A 19,498-nucleotide genomic window follows, 5' to 3' on the forward strand; every position below is an offset into this window, starting at 1 on the left:
AGGTTGAGCGGGTGGTGGGCCAGAAGACAAACTGGGGTTATTTTAAACTGTCCCACCTTGCTGAAAAGACTGGAACACCATTGACTTGGAAACCAGAAACACTGATAACCTCATTGCCTTTAAGAAATCAATTGTTAAGATTTTTTCTTGCCATTATATTTTTCCATTTTGCATATACCTTTGTTATATTTTGCAATCTGTTATATATAATATTAGATATCCTCATTATTTATTTATTTATATTTTTTGACATTTAGTTAGGACCTCCCTGAAAATGATGTTTGTACAAGTGGAGCATCCTCATTAAAGATCAAATAAGTAACTAAGCATGAAATGAAAAGAAGTTCTGTGCTGTCATCTCACCAATGGGGTCATGCTGGCCCAGTAAAGTTTTGTGCAGGAATGGAGCATCCACCTCTAGTCACCAAAAAGGCCTACAATCAACACATGAAGCAAGTTGAAAATTTTTCTGAGTAATGCTGAGTTACTAATGTGTGAAGCAGCAGAGAGGCTAGGACAACTAGCTTCCCACGAAGATGAAGAATGTTTTGTAGAGATTTATGGCCAATCATTGGGCAAATTTACTCTTTCAATAGACAGAAAATGGCAGAGGAGAAGCCACAGCTTTAAGATCAGTATTTCTGAGTGGAGGATCCTCATTAAAGATCAAACAAGTAAATAAGCATGAAATGAACAGAAGGGTCTGGCAGAGGAGAGGCCACAGCTCTAACATCAGTGTCCTGTTAGCTCTTTCGCTTATGACAGGAGAAATTATTTCATGCTGAAGCTACATTATGATAAAATATCACCCAATTATCTTTCTTGGAAAGAGTCACATCCTCGCCACTGTGAAGTGAACCATGTGGGTTCCCCTGAAGTCTTGAGTCCTCAGGAGCAGTTTACATCTTCAGACATAGCATTAAGAGGAAGTTGATATATTCTACCTCTGTGGGAGATAGTGATAGCCACTGTTTTGGCAGAGTCAAGTAAAAAATAGTTGAACTTTAAGGAGACAAATATCCAGCGGTAAAGCAAGAGTGTGTAGGCTACATTCAGGATAGATTAGAGATCACCCTAATCTAGACCTGAGGATGTTGGATGGGGGAAAGGTTTATGGAAGGGTCCACTAACTGACAATTTTGTGGACAAAATGTAGAAAAATTATGGTAGAGCCTTCCATGAAAATATACATAATTTACACAAAACAATGAACAGTGTATGGGCAATTTGCCATCACATGATAAAAGATGATTCATGTACCCCAGAGGAGCAGTATAAGCTACACCCCAGGGTGGAAGGCACCTGGTGAAAATTTTGGAACGCTTCAGAAGAATGTAAAGAGGACAGCCGTCTTACTTGTATCTTTATAGATGAATGGAAGCCAATTATCATAAGGCTTACTAATAATGATTAATTTTAATGAAAAGGTGTTTACAGGAACAAACTCAGAATTGAAAAGAGAGCATTAGTAAACAGTTATGGTCAAGATGCCCCAAGAGCCGTTATTGTAGAAAGAGACAAGTTTTCATCAGTTTGCGAGACTCTTGGGGTGTTTAATAGGGTCATTCCACAATATTTTGGACAAAGAAAGGGTTACAAAACCCTGCCTTAATCTGGTCTAATTTTCTGTTTGGGCTATGGCCAAATGGTTGAAGTTTGTAGAAAAAGAAAATTGTCAACAGGGTTGCCGTCACTATTTCATAAATGAACACAAATTACCTGTATCGACAACAATAGTTGTTGCAGAGAGGACATTCCATTGCTGTGTTGGCAATCAGTTAAAAAACTTAAATCAAGCAAAAGTTGTGTAGACAAAATGTCCATTATGAAGATATTCTGCAGTGGCAATTTCAGCCTGACTTTTACCCCATAATCCTTTGTAAGCTGCAGTTTGTCTGACAAATGTCCTCTTCACAACATTTTCACCTTAAGTTTTGTTTATTTTAGACCCAGCTTAAAACTATAAAGTTGCAGATTTGTGAACTTCTGATTTATCGCAAGGGGTAAATTAAATTGTATCAAAATTATGATAAACTATCAAATACATGTTTAAATATAAGGTTGTTTTTTGTTGCGGAGAGGACATAATAATTATTCTCAAAGTTTAATCTGTTGATGAAATTCAATTCTTTTTTATGCTTCAGAATGTCTCACTGCTGTGACAACTTTTATTATTGCTCATTAATGTCCTATCAAACTGGTTTAATTCATTCTCTGTTCATAAAATGCTCCTACAGGATGTTTTGCAACTGAGCATGTGCAGTGAGATTGAACTGTATTGCTTCAGGAACTTAACCTCTATCACAGATAAAAGCACTTTCAAGTTTTCAGCAATGAATCCAAATACTAAAAGAAGTAAAAAGTTTAGAAAAGAGTTGAAAAGGATCCAGAAAAGCTAGAGGTTTACCTAAAAAAGGACTGAGAACAAAAGAAGACACAGTATCGTGAAAAAATGGCCAAGTTGTATGCGGAGAAATAGATCGGTTAAGGAACAAAAAGGAGAGAAAACGTGAAAAAAGTGAGAAAGCAAAAAAGTCAGGTAGCCAGAATAAGTTTGTTGCCTCTACAAGTCTGCTTATAAGCCCTCAAAGCCTTGTTAAGGCAGTAAACCAAGTGAAAAGCAGCCTGCCAAAGAGCCCTAAGAAAGTCCCAGTGGTGATCTCAAAAATTGTGGAAGATCTATCACCAAGAAAGCAAAAAGCAGGTCTTGAAGCTTGTGACAATTCTCGTAAAAGAAAGAAGCTTAACAGTGTTGAAAGGAAGAAGCGGTCTGATGCTCTTATGGAAGAAGAGGCAAACAAAGTAGAGGAATTTTTCATGAGATGACATCAGCAGAATGTGTCCAGGAAAGAAAGACTGTTTCAGTAAAGACACCAAGTGGAAGGGTTTAGAAACAGAAACAACTGCTGCTGTTGAACATCCACAAGGTCTACGAAGTATTCAAGGAAGAAAATGACATCAAAATTGGCAAATTCAAGTCTGCTTCCCTAAGACCCGCTTAAGTGACCCCAATGACTTCACGTGACCAGGATGTTTGCATCTACAAATATCATGAAAACAATTCGGTGAATAGCTACTCCCAGTTGGGGTGCTACTGACAAGGACAATATTTAAAAGACAAAAGTTCCCATAGATTAATATTTGGTTTATTTTTCTGGGTACAAGTATTTAACATTAAATACTAATTGTTATACTACTAGTTTAGTGACGTTTCTAAAGGAGGATGTTCCTTTTTTAGTTTTTCTGCACTTTTATGTGCTCTAAGTCTTCCTTATATTCAACAGGATGTGCTGTTGGCACTTCATTTCCACAAAAATCGACGTCTTGAACACAAAATAATCTTCAACATCAGTATAACATAGCATCTCAAGTTGAGCTAAACATTGCATACTTCCAGGTACATATTAAGCAAACATATGGATATTTACCTAATTAACTGGATGGAACCATTATATTCAACAACACTTCTTCAGCAATACAGTTGTTCTTATTTGTGCTCCCGGCCAGTTCTTGATTTGTACAACCTTTAATTCTTATTTTATGAGCATGTCTTTACTAATCACTTTAAAGTTATAAAGCAAATGCTTCCCTTTGCATTAACCACTATATTTTAGCAAAAAAAACCAAATGGAAAAATAAAAATACAGGTATGCAATGGTTTAACACTTATAAACTTCTGGATTCTATGATGGAAGAAAATGATGAGCTTACCGCCACTGGTAAGAACTGAAATTAATTTAATTTCACAATGTGTCACCAGTTGTAAGATAAGACATACCAATCACTCGCATTTTTAATTACAGGACCGCAAATACTCATGCACAGCCAGCTGCATGAACACAGTCATTTTTCCACATCAACTTTGAAAAGAGCAAGGGGAGAGCTGGAATGGAGAAAATGTGGACCCCGCTGCCAAGTGGTTGAAGAAGCAAACCATGTGGCCTGCTGAGCCTTTACACAAGAATGCTTAGACCATAACAAAGATTTTGAGAACGTTATCTTTACGGTTGACAGTGCCATTTGGTTGGAGCACCATGGCAAGATCTCTTTCAGAAAAGAAGGAACAACTGGGAAACTTCAACCTTGCAGAAAGCATCTGTTCAAAGTAAATATCTGGGCAAGGATTTCAAAGCGCAGTGTAATCCTGGTTCTTATCTTGTGCAACAAGATTCAGTTAAGAAAAGTGGCATTTGCTCCAAGAAACATTACTAACCTTAACAAAGATGTAGACAATTTCATCTATCGTCAACTTAAAAATGGTATTTTAAAGTTACATTTTTCCCTGTTAATGCTTTTTAATAGCTAGTTTTAATTAACAATCTTGTATATAAATTTTTGTATATATTTCTGTACACATTCTTAATCTATATGTTCAGTTAATGATTTTGGTTATTCTTGTGAAAAAATTTCTGTAAACATCTTTAATAGTTAAGTTTTACTTATAACTTTGTAGAGATGGTAGGTCCACATTACCTTTCTTAGCTGCCACTTTTTGACCTATGATAACCAATGATGTATGTACATTGCAAGGCTCTTTAGACAATTTTGAAGATCCTTGAACATCGTCATATCATCCTTTAAGGCAAACTGGCAATGGAATTTCTTATAACAAACAGAATAAACTATTGGCTGACACCAGGGGAGAGACTAGACCTAAACCATATTGAGAACCTTTGGCGCGAGTTGAAGCATTTGCTGTGAGTCATCATGAAGCCATGAATAGAGAAGAATTGGGAGCTGGCATTAAAATATTTTGAGACAATGTTACATTAGAGAAGTGTCAACTGTATATCTGCCACTTAATAGAAGTGCTACCCACTTTAGTAGCTCAAGAGAGGAGAGCATCAGGTTATTGATAAGCAATCCAAATCTAACCCAAATGTGAGCCACCAAATGTGATAAAAGTCATGACCAGCAAGGGAAGGTTTTGGATTTTTCTATCACCAGTCACTGAGATGGCCATTGTCAGTAGTGTAATGAAATTACCAATACCATGAACTTTGATATCTTATCAAAAAAAGAAAAGGATTAGGACATTCAATTTAGACATTACTCTGTTGACATTTTCCAATGTTACTGTTACACTGTATTCTAAAACAATGGTTGTTTGCATCGTATAATCTTGATGACCATTTAGCACTTTATTTTTGCACTTTCAGATAAAATTGGTACAATAGATATGTGCAAGTTTAATTTGCTTTCACCAAAATAATACAATTTTCAAACCAAACAGAGAAATTTTTATCCCATATTGATGATCTCGAGTTTAAAATCTTGTCAGTAGGGCCATGAAATTCCCAATACCATGGTAATTATTATAAAGAAGGTTCTGGATATTCAAAGTAGACATGGTATGTCACCTTTGTTTATATTTTCCAATGCTGTTCCTATTCCTAATTCACGCACTGTCAACTGCACCAGTTTGTGTATGCCTATCTCCAGATTCATTATCTCCAATTACCCACTCAGTTCCAGCCAGCCGAGTGAGTGTAAGCCCAGTTTGCAGTCCTCTTTTAATCCAACCTGCCCTTGTGATCTCTCCTATACTAATGCACAAGAGAGCTGTTCCCTGTTGTCTGTTGTTGAAGCAACACGAACTTCATCACCCAACACCAAACAGCCTACCAAGAAGGAAAAGGCCAAAAAGATCCAAAAGACCCTTGGAAAAATCCTCAAGTGGATAGACACCTTAACCCTTTCACAACTAGAGTGGCCAAAAGTAGCCAACCGGAAATGTCACGTTATTCCTAGAGCGGCCAAAGAGACCGAGACTATTTGTGGGACTCTGTGCTCCCCTGTCAGGCGATATTTACCCACACTTTTGTTTCTATTGTTTAAAGTGAGTATTGACCAATAATAATTTTCTCACTGCACATAAATTAGCATCCCCTTTGGGGTAGAGTGGATGTGAAAAACTTACTAGCTCCATGTTACCTGAAATATGGCTACTGCACCGCATTCTATAAGCCGAGAAGAATATTGTGATATTTTCGGATCGTCCAATGAAGATAATAGCAATGAGTCAGACGGTGAGGGTTCTGCGCAATCTAACAGATTTTGAAGGATTGGCGAGTCAGAGTGAAAACGAATCAGACGAAGAAAGTTCGAGTGAAAGCGAGGACGAAACTCCGTGGTCACAAGACTTTGAGGACCTCGTGATCAACAACTTCACCACTACTTTAGGAATCAAGGTTGCTGTTCCCAATGAAACGAGTGAAAAATTCCTTTTCAACCTGATTTTTTACCTTTCCATTATCAATTTAATGGTCTGAGAAACCAACTGGTACGCACGGAAGAAATTAGCAAACGAACAAACGAGGCTTGACAAGTGGAAAGAGGTCACTGCTCAAGAACTTAATGCTTACTTTGGTATGTGCATTATAATGGGGTATAAACAGCTTCCCAAGAATTTCGATGTATTGGTCGTCCGATTCATTTGTTGGAAATAGCGGCATACAAAATATTATGACCAAGAACAGATTCGAAGAGATTAGTCAGTACCTTCATTTTAACGATTCTTCTCAAGAACCACCACGCAGTGACGATAATTATGACCAATTATTCAAAGTGTGTCCAATCATCGATAACATTTTGGAGAAAATTCAAAATGTTTATGAGCCGTCGAAAAACCTTTCAATTGACGAGGGAATGATAGCATTTAAAGGAAGGCTATCATTCCACCAGTACATGCCCGCTAAACCAATGAAATATGGCATCAAAGTTTGGATGGCGGCAGATTCGAGCAATGGCTACATGTCGAATTTTTCTGTTTACCTTGGACAAGAGGCAAATGGACATCGCATTCATGGCCTTGGGTATGATGTCGTGATGAAAATGGCAACTCCTTTCCTAAATAAAAACAGGCACATATTTTTTGACAATTTCTTTTCAAGTTCTTTTCTCTTTGATTGTCTTCTTGCTCAGAACACCTATGCATGTGGAACTGTTTGCTGCAACAGGAAGGACTTGCCGCCATGTGCGATACGAAAGCTTACACAAGGAGACATTGCAACTGCACAGCATGGCCTTCTAGTATTCACTAAATGGCATGACAAGCAAGAAATTTCTTTCTTATCGAAAAATGTTTCCCACAGTGAACCCTCCCGACCAGTGCAACAAAAGAAAAAAGGCAATGTTATTGAAATTCAAAAGCCGCAAGTTGCCAATGTTTACACCGCTTTCATGGGAGGAGTTGATCACGCAGATCAGCTTCGCTCATTCTACTATGCAGGCTGGCAATCATGAAAGTGGTACAAAAAAAATTTCCTGGTTTTTATTTAATTTGTCTATTTGCAATGCCTATGTCCTGTTTAACATTCATCGTGGAGGACGACGTAAGAAACCATTGATAGATTTCAGGCTGGCGCTCGCCAAACAACTCATCAATGGCTTTTCTCAAAGGAAGAGAAAGAGACGCTCCCTTGATGCTGTAGACCAAACTGCCGTAGATCCAGGACAGCATATTTCTGTCCATGTAGAAGGAAGAAAGAGTAAGTGCGTACAGTGTATCATGGCTGGCAGGAGAACCCCGAAAGGATATAAAGTGGAGACGCATTTCGAGTGCAAACTCTGCAAAGTTGCACTCTGTCCCACATCCCACAATGAGTTCCACATGCCACAATGAGTTCCACATGCAGTCCAAATAAACTCTTTTGAACTTGCCTGTTCAAGTTCCAACATCTTAGATTGACTATTAACCTGTTTTATGAAATATCTGTAGGGAATATACCATGTTTTTCGTTGCCTTGCAAATTAGTTGTTCGACAAAACAATTGTAGTGCCAGCATTAATGGCGGCAAATTTGAATTTTTTTTTATTTCTTGACTTTCTGGAGTCAATACTCAAAGTTATTACCACATTAGTTGCAATCAAACTTATGAATGAATGAAATAATAATCAGACTGTAATTTTTTTTCCATTATTGCTCATAACATTACATTAAAATCTGCTGAGCTTGTATGTTTTGATTTTGTGTTAAAGCCTTGGTGGTGCCTAAATAAATATTCAGGAACAATGGAATTTGGGCCTAATTAGTATATAGTAGTGAAATAGTTAATTGTTGTTCTTTGCAGCATCAGGGAGACTATTTTGCCAGATCCAGTTTAAGTGTCAGTAACCCCTGGACTTATTACAAACACAGCTTTTACTGCAATTCCAGCAAGTATATCTTCTCCAGCTGAAAAGGATTGAGCAGCTGATTTAACACTAAACAGAATACAGCCCCTTCACACTGACAAAATCCTTTCCCTCCAATCTAATGCAACGACACTGAAGAACTTTGCAGTTTAATTAGTACAACACATTATCCCAGCACTAAGAGCTTGAAGGCCCCAACATTAATAAGAACATAACAAGACGCCACCACCTCCGGAAAAAATTGAAAAGACAAGAGAACTTGACTTCCAATATTATGAATGGATGCAAACAATAACATGAAATTTTGAAACACTAATCTGGTGAAAAAAGATTCAGTGTTGCACTGAAATTTCCCTGTCATATTTTAAAGTCATTTTACAAAAATAGAAAAAAATTGTAGTTATTTATCGAAAGGAAAACATCACTTGAGCCAGGCCAGAAAGTGAGAAAAAGCAACAAAACCACTGCTTATGTCTCACATGCTAGAAAATATTCCTTTCTGCCATTTTGACAGAAAAAAAAACAAATTGTGGGGTTTTTTGTTTACTATATGCAACACCATGCTCGAGTTGAGTCTCTAGTCTATCAGTTAATGTAACAATGGTTACAAATACAGTCCTTAGATTTTATACTCAATGTGACATCACTTTAAAACACAACTAGAAGATTACACTGTGGGTAAGTTTGTTTACAATATGTAATATCACACTAGTTGAGTCTGGATGATTGGACTAACAAAAGCTAAGAAGAGTTTATTTACTTGGCTGAGAAATACATAAAGAAATAATCGGTTTTAATTTTGAGAAAGTTACGTTAGAGAAGAAACGGAGGCAAAACAAGCTACCAAACCTGTCACACTCGCCCCATGAAATAGGAACTACCCAGCGTGCCTTGCATGTGCTTGACACAGTTCAAAAATGGCGGATTTTACCACGAAAGTTCAATTGCGACAACAACAGTGTGTAACGGCCGATATTACTCAAAGTTGGGGTGAATTTTTTACATAAACAATCCTGAATACGTCTTGCGATGAAACTCTACGATTTTCTGTCCGTTTTTATTGCATTTACAGTGTCACAACGTAGCAGCTAGGATGCAACCGTACTTGTGCGCGATTTATTTCTGACAAAGTTTTGTGAAAACTACCTCTGTATCGACCTATAAACCGATAAAATATCCCGAGCGTAAGCCAAACAACAGGCTATCAACACCTTTCATTTCGTGAACAAGTTCGCCGATGACAGAAAATATAAAAATTGAGCCAGAGGGTTGGTTTGTGGTGATCATGCAACTGTCAACCTCAAATAATCCTTATGCGCCGAAACCATCAAATTATCTCAAAAGGAAGGAAGCTTGGTCTGAATAGTGCACTAGAATAACAGTAGGTCTGAAAATTTAAGACCACTAACGTAACGAAAGTGGTACGCAAACCTTAAGGAAGCACTGATCCTGAAAAGCGTGAATTCCGGTGATCAATTTGCGTCCCAATAGTTCCAACTGCGAGCATTCGTTCGAATCTCTTCCTTCCATAACTCCAGGGAATTTGAACCTGCAATTAGGACACAAACGTTGAAAAGAAGTTAGAAATAGTCATTACACAGAGATTTCAAAAGACTACAAAGTAGACTTCGAAGGCTACTGAGGATCATGTGCGAAGTCCAACCCAATATTCTCTCACACCCACGTGTTGCTGTCGCATGATCGTGCAAGAAGAGCTAACAACTGAGTAACGGATGTTTTCTTTTACAAAATCTAACTTACCCAGACAACTTTAAGTTAAAAACTGCCGGTGGATTGCAATATCTCAATGAAATCCCTCCTCTGGCGCGGTCGACAACCTACTAACCTAAGCATCGTTGCGAAATGTGTTCAAATGAGCCTCCCTCTCTCCCTAACGCAGTCACGTGTCTCCCTCCGGTTTATGCGAGTATGCGGTCAGCGGCTTTTGTATTCATTTGCTTCTTACTGGTCGGGCGACCGACTAAGGTCCTGGGGTTTCCCTCAGGTTTCTCCACAAGGCCCTGCACCTGCAATGGGCAATACCTCAGAACGTACTAAGGGCGCAATCTTCTTTCCACAATGTTAACAAATGGTGTCATCTTTTTTACGCTCAAGCATACAGACCCACACACCGTTCGCGGTAGACCCACTCTAAAAGGTGGCGTGTGTAATGAGCGTATATTTTGAAACAAGTCGTTCTGCGAACTCAGAATAGCAAAAGAATCAAATGATTTAGCGAAGGTCTTACTGGAATCAAACCAGAAATCAAATGAGTTATCAGTGAACAGAAAATGTGGACAGAGTGACAGAAGAACATTTGCTGATAAAGACAGGGTGCCTCGTGATCAAACTCTAGGAAACGACAACAAAGATGCTATGTTGGGCTTTCATCAGAGTGAGGATAAACGTAACCGTTACATTTATGTGATTAAGCTTACATTTGTTATGTTTTAGCTCAAACAATGTACATTACTATCTGTTATTTTTCTATTTATTCCATTAGTTTTGTCGCTTTTGTGCGTATATTATATATGGGTTATTAACCAAGCTTGTTCGGTCAAGATGGTTGAATATTGGCCGAGTCCTCTTTTTGCATTTTTATGTTAAAATAAAAAAGGAACGAGGCTAATATCTAGCCATCTTGACCGAACAAGCTTGGTTAGTGAAGGATTTATTATATCGCAAAAAGATTTTGCTTTAACACATTGACACCGTAACTGCCCAAACCTCGCGATCGCCTCGCATGAGAATGCGTTCCCCCCTACCTTCCATACTAAGTGGAGTTTTGTCCCCAAACTTCCTCTATAGTTTGGAGATCAATAAGCCAATCAGAATCCGTTGTTTGCGCATATATTTTTTCGACTTTAGGGGTTGCTAGAGGGGCATTACTCTATGCGTCTTCACTAAATGATCAAATTTGAAAATATGGCGTCCACGTGGCCGACCTTCAAAATTTTCAGGTCGGATTTTTTGTTCATTTGCAATCGAGTTAGACCTTGTGGAATTCAGAATGTAAAGTAACAATGCTATAGAATACTCTGCCTGGAAAAGAATGGATATCGAGGTCTTAAAAGTGACAGATTAAGCTCTCAAGTCAACGACACTACGATTCTCTAAGGCAATGCGAATTATGGACGTAAAGTGAAAACTGAACTTTCGGACTTCAAGCAGGGCCTGGCGACAATTTGATGATTCGATGGCCCGGTAAATATTATGTTCGAGTAACAACGTGTTCAAAACGTATAGTTTAATAGAAGATTTTGCCTCAAATCGAAGTTTTTTCAGAATTTTCAACCCACCGCTGCACAATTTCTGGCCATGAAAGCAAGTAAACAACAATCTAAGCATGATGAATTTTACCGCGTGAGCTTTGTACACATAAGAAATTCGTACGTTTTTCACTTATAACAGCAAATCAAAAACTGTTTTCAATAAATCTGACGTCCCAAAATATTTCTCGGCCATTTTAGTCTTGCTTCCTATTGATAGATTCCATGGAACTTGAGATCTCTTCACTCATGGACAAATTTGCATATTCCCTTTTGAAATATGATCCACATGCCCATTTTCACACATGCGAAAATATTTAGCGATTTTTATCTTTCATCTTGATTTTTGAGTTAAAATGCAATCTGCACCGATTGCTTTTTTTGCCGGAAATGAGTTCTTTAATTAGTCCTCTTTCACTGGAGCTTGTTTTTTGGAAAAGCTGATTTTTAAAAATTTACTGCACATTGTGTTTGCCTTCTTGGTTTCTCCAAAATTTTGACTTTTCATCGGCACGTGTTACACGTAAGTGTCAATGGGTTAATAAGAATTAGGAATGACTTATTTACTTTGCGAGCCTGGAAAGAAAGACAACTGTGTTTGTAGCACAACAAAGTCATGAAAGTCATTTCTGTTTTCTTTGGTTTGACTATCTTCTGCCACTTTTCGTGTTTCCATCCCTAAAATTGTCCAAGAATTATGAATATAGTTCTACTTCTATATTTTTAATATGCAGTATCAATGCAGCCAATCCTGAGTGGGCAAAATAGGCCCATCTTGTCCACTCAGGTAGCCAATCAGAACACAGAATTCGCTTCCTATTGCCCATGGGCATTGCAGGCGATGTAATAAATTTGCATATTGTTATGCAGGAATGTTTGTTTGGTACCAAATGTGGTGTCAATTGATGGGTTGGACAAAGTAGCACCATGCAAACAACAAAAGTGTGACACATCTGCATTGTGTGTACAACAAAGTGATGTTGCAAAAGAAATAAAATGCACCAAAGAATTCAGGTCTTGTTATGTGATGTTTGTTAATCATTGTAATATTAACAATGGAGAACACCATGTATGAAGACAATTCGAATGTGAGCCCAGCAGAATACCTGTCAAAAAAACTAGAAAAGCTCTCACTTAAAAACAAAAAAATTTTAAAATTGGTGTGCATTCAAATTATTTAAACATTCCCGTCTCGTCAAAAATGCAATGCTACATTAAATGTAGACTTAGAACAAGGAGCAATAATGATAGTATCGACTTTGTACAAAAGATGAGGAAGAAATGGTCTTTTACATGTGTGACATGGGTTCCCTATGGTTAGTTCAAGAAGGCCTGGTTATTAGGACACTGGCCATGCTTGTTTTTCTTCACGGTGTTTTACCAGGTATTGGATCGATTTCATACAGTCAAGACTTGTTTCAGGCCCTCCTGCGCCCATATTTCATATGTTAATTGTCAGGAGCTTCAAGTAGAGATATTGTAAGTTTTAATTCATATATTCGATTGTTCTAATTCAGTTTTTGTGCAGTTTTCTGTATGATTCAGTGTGCTGGCTTCCACGTCGAATGCTTTCTTTTACAAATCAGTTTTATCCGCTCTTTTAGGACCAATCATCATCAGGATGTATACGAGACTTTAGGGATAGTACAGATTAGTTCTCGCTGCCGGGGTAAGCCATGATTTTGTTCTTATTTTATTCGTTAGTCGCCCTGACTTACTAGATAAAGTTTTCGTAGATGTAAACCCATTACTTGTGGAACATTATTTCGGAAACAGGCTTTGTCTGAAGTAGAATAGTTAATTTAATCGACTTATTTAACTAAACGTATACTTTTTGTCTTTGCTTGTGTTACAAATAAACTCATTTGGAGTCAAACTACCTGTGTCACACATGGTCAGCACTGAATCGAAAATCATTGAGTTGTATGAGTCTTTGGGCAAATATCCATCTTTGAATAGATATAATACATTATCAAGTGTGTATAAGAATGCGAGCCACAGAAATTATTGTGCTACACTGAATCTGTGTAATGACATTGAAACAAATCCTGGGCCTCCTATACATGGTATTGATCCTACTCTAACAGTCAAGGCACCATATAGTCAAGGTGATATTATGTACTTTGGTGAAAATGCTGGAAAACAATGTGTTGCTATGAGTTTGATCGCTTTGATTTATAATATAATAAAAGGAATACCTACCTGTAATGACCTGGTACAAATTTTGGAGATGGGTAATCAATTGTATTCAACACTGTCACAATGTAAAGGGCAGATGTATTTAATACAAACAGAATTACCATCAATGATTGCTTTGTCTGAGAAAAATTATCAGTTTAATTATAGTGAAAGCTGTACTCTACACCACTGTAAATTGCTAGAAAGTGCTCTACACTACTGTGATTCAATAACTGAGGAATGTCAGTAGTGTCCGATAGACAGGGCTTTTGAATCACTGTTGCCACAAAGTTACTCTTCATTTATTCTTACAATAGAATGTATTGGTGTCAGTATCTATCATACTAATAATGGGAGTTAAAAGATCTTTGATTCTCATGCAAGAGACGAATATGCTGGAAGCCATCCCTCGTGTACATGTGTAGTACCAGAAGTACCATCTATTCAGGGCTTAGTACAGTATTTCCAGACTATACACTCCCTCACTGACAATTTTGAACTCAAAGGAGTGTAGATTAGTACATATCAAATAATTGCAGTGAACAGTTTGAGAGAAGAACACAACTGCTCTTGTAAATGATGCTCTGCTGTAGGGCTTTATGCAATGTGTTACTCACTAGCAAAGTCTTGAAGTCATTGGAATTCCAGAACCTTACTTGCATAGCTCACCAAGGATATAAATTCAACCGTAACACGGGCATCAACAGGCCTCTGAAAAGGGCAGGGTGAAAAAACTTTTTAGGCCACGCCCACAAACCAGGACCATGGTACTTCTTGGTATTTCTTTTTAGAACCACTGCGTAACATGAATGGTCAGCACTTAAAACAGCAAGTCTACCTGTAGCCCGACTTGCGATCTTAGATCGTCTTGTTGAAAAATGTAATTATCATTAATAATATATTATCAAAAATATCTTTGAGGTATTTGGTTTTGAAATAAACAGGAAAAAAATCGTTTTCATTGAAGACATTTCAATGAGCTCAGCCGACGAACTAAATATGTGTATATACTTTGGCTGATTGATAAATTAATTAATCTTTTGTAAACATTTCACAGCACTTTTGTGAACGAAAATGGTACTGTGCTTTTCTGAGATAAAAGAAAATTCGTAGAATTCACTACTACATGTACATATCTTTAATTTCTAACAGTCATAAACGCTTGAAGTCACATAAAATGGGTTCTAAAGTATATCGTTCTGGGACACGAAAGTGATAGAGGTTTGTTGTCAGTTGCATGCGGAGGAACCATGTAAATATATGATTGCCATACAGCATAGATATTATCGGCAGACTGTGAAATGGAGTGTGACGTAGGAATGAAAAAGAGGGAAACTTGGCTTGTGTGAGACGAAAGATTTGATCACTACGTCTAAATTTGAAAAATTTTTAAACCTGCGTAGCGCTAATTACTACTTTTGAACCTGTTATTGCTCTCGGCTCCAGCTTTTGCTTGTCTTTCAAGCTTCTTACACTCTCGTGTGCTTCATAACTTAATGAACGATCACTCACATGGAATCAGTTGGTAAATAAATGTCTCCTGTCAAAGTTTAAGAGACATCAGGTAATCACAACACAGTTGGTGCTTGCCTCGTATTGGGTCCTGGGTTTCATCAAATGCCAAATTATTTATTTCGCCTTCGTTCCATTATTGATATATTTTTTTTTTTTTACTCTACTCTTTTTTTCATCGTCAAATCCCTCATTTTTTTCACCGAAAGGGAAATAACTGATCGACAAACCAAACAAACAAGTAATAGCTGAAAGGTGCAATATCTTATTTTATTCTTATGTGAAGTTCTTTCTCGGTAATTTTCCTTTAAACTATCTTTCATCATTCAGAATAGCAGCTGAAAAATAATATGTAAACCGTCATTAGCTCGTCTCAATAAGTCCATTTTAAATCAAGTACAAATTTAGCAATGAAGGTTACTTCCCTTGGTAAACACAAAGATATCTGCTATATTTTTATTTGACAGTCTGAATAAGGGATGTTTTTAAAAGTCCATTATATTTTTTTTCAAAATTCCATGTTCGCCTTAGAAAAATAATTTTCGAAAAATTATCGATTTGAGAGAGAACCATTGATGATAAATTTTATTTCTAATACTTTCTTAAACTTTGTTAACATTTACGGGTGACAAAACCATAATCACATTTTTATATACATAAAAGACATTTTTCCCAGGGAACTGAGCCTGCATGTCTAGCAATATGGCGTAATCTCCAGGCGTCATCTTTTAGCGGAAAATTTATCATTATTACTATTATTATTATGGTAAAACACTTACATCGGTTATGGTAAAACATCGAGCGATTCTCTTAAACTACTTTTGACGTTTTATTAAGTGCAACATATTGCTCTGAAGAATAAACATGCAAATCGTCTGATCGAAAATGACTTGCTGTACTCGTGATAAACTGGGGAGTTTGACCGCAAAAAACTGTTCTATACGGATGTGTTTCCATTGCCTTTCCTTTAGTTGTTTAGGTGCAAAAGAAAATTCCATCGACAAACTTCCAGCAGTGATATTTGAGCGGTCGTTCTCAAATAATAAACGTGTCTTAATGAGTAAGCTTTGAATGTATTCAATCGAGTACAGTTCAACGGCGTTTTAACTCCATGGTCAACAAAGTGCTCGTCTGATTGTCTGCTTTACTGCTTGTCTTACCTCACTAATTTTCCAACAATAAATTAAAGGGTTCAACGTCGAGTTAAAGAAAACAAGGACAACTGTTAATCCTCTTACGATGACTAAGAGCGATGAATATATTTTGCTATTGCTGATCACAATATCCACTACACCAAATGGCAAATAACAGATAACTAGTGCTAACTGCACCCACAGTGCACTGTTCGCTGCCTTCTTGTATCGAGAAATGTTCGGATGGCTAGTTTGATGATGAAACTGGTCTTGTACTTGAGCCTGATGTTGACTGAGAGTGTGAAAAATTTTCGCGTATGAGGCGAATGATACAATTATGCAAGTTGGCATCAATATACGGCCATAGAAAAATGTTACAGAGTAATCTAATGTGTAGGATGAAGCAATGACACTAGATAGAACCCAAAAGCTAGCTACCATGATATATGTGCGACGCAAAGTTACAATCTGTCTGTGCCTCAGCCCCAGCAATAAGGCGAGAAGTCTATCTAAACTTATGGCCGTCATCGTCAATAAGGAAACTTTACATAATGCATAGCCTGTTACGTAGACAGCTTCCCTTACATATTGACAAAGATTCCAACGCGCGTAAACCAAGGACATGCAATAAGTAGCATAAAGAGGCTGGGCAACAAGACCAACCAACAGATCAGTTGTTGCCAGACAGCGATACAAAAGCTTGGACGGCGGATGAAGGGAAGAATCCTTGTAAAGGGCAACAAGGATGAGAAAATTTCCAAAAAATGCTGTGATGGAAAGGAGAATGTTAACTGCTGAGAAAAGAATTGATTCTTGTTGAAGCCCACCCACCAAAGCGGGGGAGCATAGCAGTTCTTCAAATGTTTTTTCTTGTGTTTCACCTTCTGTTACATTTGTCATCGACATCATTCGGTTTTCGTTTCCTTATTCTTGGTGGTTAATTGTGATTGCAGTAAGAGATACTTCGTTTGAAAACTACTCGTCCTGCCACGATCGCTGAAACCTTACTTCCCACATAAGAATCAGTTACAGACTTCCTCGACAGCATCCATTCATTTAGACTGTAGAGGAAAATTATTTAAAGTGTCAAAGGCCTGGTTATTAGTCTCGGGTTTCATCAAATACTAAATTATTTGTTACGTTTTCGTTTCCAGTCTTAAGGTTACCGTGCACCTTCGGGGGGTGTCTCGCGTCCAAGCGATGTAGCGCGCCAGTTTAGACTATATATATTTGATATAGCTATCAAATTAAAGCTTATAGGACTGGCTATCAGACTATACCAAAAATTTGGAAAAAAAAATTAATTGTCGAATTTTTCACGACTTCTAAATGCGAGCGCCCGAATCACCTTTTGAACGTTACATGGTTAAGGCGAATTTTGTTCTTCGCTTATTTAATGTGTTCCGGGGCCAAAGCGCTAAAAAACGTTTCTGCGATTTGCCATATTCAATTTCAGTGAAAAGGTTAGAACATTTTTAAAATAGGATTAAAAACATGTGGAGTGATCGTACAAAAATCGCTCTTGAAAAAAAAGTATCCAGAAATAAAAAATTCGGTGACAACTTTATGTTGTTTATATGTAAAACTAGCTACTGTCAAAATTTGAGAGCAATCGAGCAAATTCCCTTTGACTTGTAGCTCTTAAAAGGTGATTCGGGCGCTCGCATTTAGAAGTCGTGAAAAATTCGACTAGTAATTTTTTCCAAATTTTTGGTATAGTTTGATAGCCAGTCCTATAAGCTTTAATTTGATATAGGGGTTTAGATATCTACAGTTTAAACCGGACGCGCTACATCGCTTGCACGCGAGACACCCCTGAAGATGCACGGTAACCTTAATCACTATTCTTTGAACTCTAAATTTTTTTATCTTTCAATCCACTATTTTATTCATCGGCGGGGAAATAGCTAATAGAGAAACCAAACGAGTGAACAAATTGCTCGGAAGATGCAATAACTTATTTAACTCGCGTGGAGGAGATCCATCCCCAAAAATTTTCCTTCAAATTTTAATTAATTATTCCGAATTGCGACTGCGGCCAAATTTATGAAGTGTTATTATGTGGGCTGTAACCGACTCTTTATCTCAATAAATAAAGTTTAATTTAAGTACAATTTAGCGCTGAAAGTTAATTTACATGGCAAACAATAAGACATCGGCTATACCATTGTCTGACAACGATATAAAAGAAACTCTTATTTGTCACTAATTGAAAGGTGAAATAAGCAGTGCTTTGCGATATGTTGTCAGTTTTAAGACCGATAATTAAGTGCAAAAATTCTTCCTGAATTTTGGTCAATTCTGAACCTCAAGAGAGCTTTGTAATACGACTAAAAAAAGTGAACTTTAAGGAAAGTTTATCTCTAGAAAATGGTAGACATAAAATAAATGAAACTAGATTACATTTTAAAAAATACAACCGACAGATATTTAATATAAAGGGTCGCCAACGCCAGTAAAGACACCAAACACAATGCATAGCCTGCCATGTACGATATCGATAGAAACCCAGAGAGAGACTGGGCAACAAGACTAACCAACAGATCAGTTGTTGCCAGAACAAGGGAGTTTGGACGGTGGATGAGGGAATGATTCCTTGTGAAGGGCAACAAGAATCAGAGAATTCCTAAGAAATGCTGCGTTGGAGAGGAGAATGTGCACCGCTGAGGAGGAAATTCATGGTTGATATGACTCATCTACCAAACAAAGGAATAAAGAAAATTTTTTAAAACCAGTGTTTGCCTGTGTTTCGCCTCCTGTCAAATTTGGTTTCCTGTAACTGCAAGGAGAGATATCTCGTCTCCACGGCACCTGCCTAGCCACGAGCCCGTATCTCTTTTGGTAAAGGTAAATTTAAGCGTAAATAAGCATTAATTAAAAAAATCCATAGATCGGAAGACAAAATCAGCAAATGTAAAAGACATGGGCTATATCATTGATTGCTCACTTTTTCAATGTTAAAATTTAAGCAGTGTATTTAGATATCATGTCAATTCCATTCACCTTTTTTATTCTGCATGTCTGAAATATCTACAATATTCAGCTTACATAAGACTTTCTTAAACAGAAACAATCTAATGGAAAATCGCCACGCCATCGTCATTCGAGACACTACACGTAATCCAAAACTTGGAATGTAGACTGTGTCATCTACGAAAGACTCCATCAGTTGTTCGCGAATTATCAACATCCGCGAAGTAGCAAAGAGAGGCTGGGCAACAAGAAAAACCAACAGATCAATTATTGCCGGACAACAGCACAATACTTTGG

At 37.4% G+C, this 19,498-nt stretch overlaps 2 protein-coding genes, 1 long non-coding RNA gene and 1 pseudogene across 3 annotated transcripts; 2 read left to right on the forward strand and 2 right to left on the reverse strand.

Moving 5' to 3' along the window:
- Nucleotides 1-689: 689 nt before the first annotated feature.
- Nucleotides 690-1,612, forward strand: LOC148720280 (uncharacterized; annotated as a pseudogene).
- A 3,491-nt stretch (nucleotides 1,613-5,103) lies between these two features.
- Nucleotides 5,104-10,020, reverse strand: LOC148720281 (uncharacterized). Its single transcript, XR_015993048.1, has 3 exons — nucleotides 9,898-10,020; nucleotides 9,568-9,685; nucleotides 5,104-5,621 (listed from the first exon to the last, which is right to left on the reverse strand). It is a non-coding gene; the product is annotated as an uncharacterized LOC148720281 (long non-coding RNA).
- On the forward strand, nucleotides 6,018-7,245 carry LOC111320425 (piggyBac transposable element-derived protein 4). The gene is given in 2 exon segments (XM_022923091.2): nucleotides 6,018-6,401; nucleotides 6,403-7,245. Coding segments are annotated over 2 exon segments (1,227 nt in total).
- Nucleotides 10,021-15,344: 5,324 nt separating the features above from the next.
- On the reverse strand, nucleotides 15,345-17,909 carry LOC111333851 (adenosine receptor A2b-like). The gene has a single exon (XM_022939482.2). The coding sequence runs from the start codon at nucleotides 17,135-17,137 to the stop codon at nucleotides 16,211-16,213; it is 927 nt and encodes a 308-aa protein (XP_022795217.1). The 5' UTR covers nucleotides 17,138-17,909; the 3' UTR covers nucleotides 15,345-16,210.
- Nucleotides 17,910-19,498: the final 1,589 nt, after the last annotated feature.

The sequence above is a fragment of the Stylophora pistillata genome, chromosome 11 (assembly GCF_964205215.1).
Source record: "Stylophora pistillata chromosome 11, jaStyPist1.2, whole genome shotgun sequence".
Lineage (NCBI taxonomy): Eukaryota > Metazoa > Cnidaria > Anthozoa > Scleractinia > Pocilloporidae > Stylophora > Stylophora pistillata.

Excerpts from the sequence above, each read along its gene's own strand:
- LOC111333851 (XM_022939482.2), bottom strand. The coding sequence starts at position 17,137 with ATGATGTCGATGACAAATGTAACAGAAGGTGAAACACAAGAAAAAACA.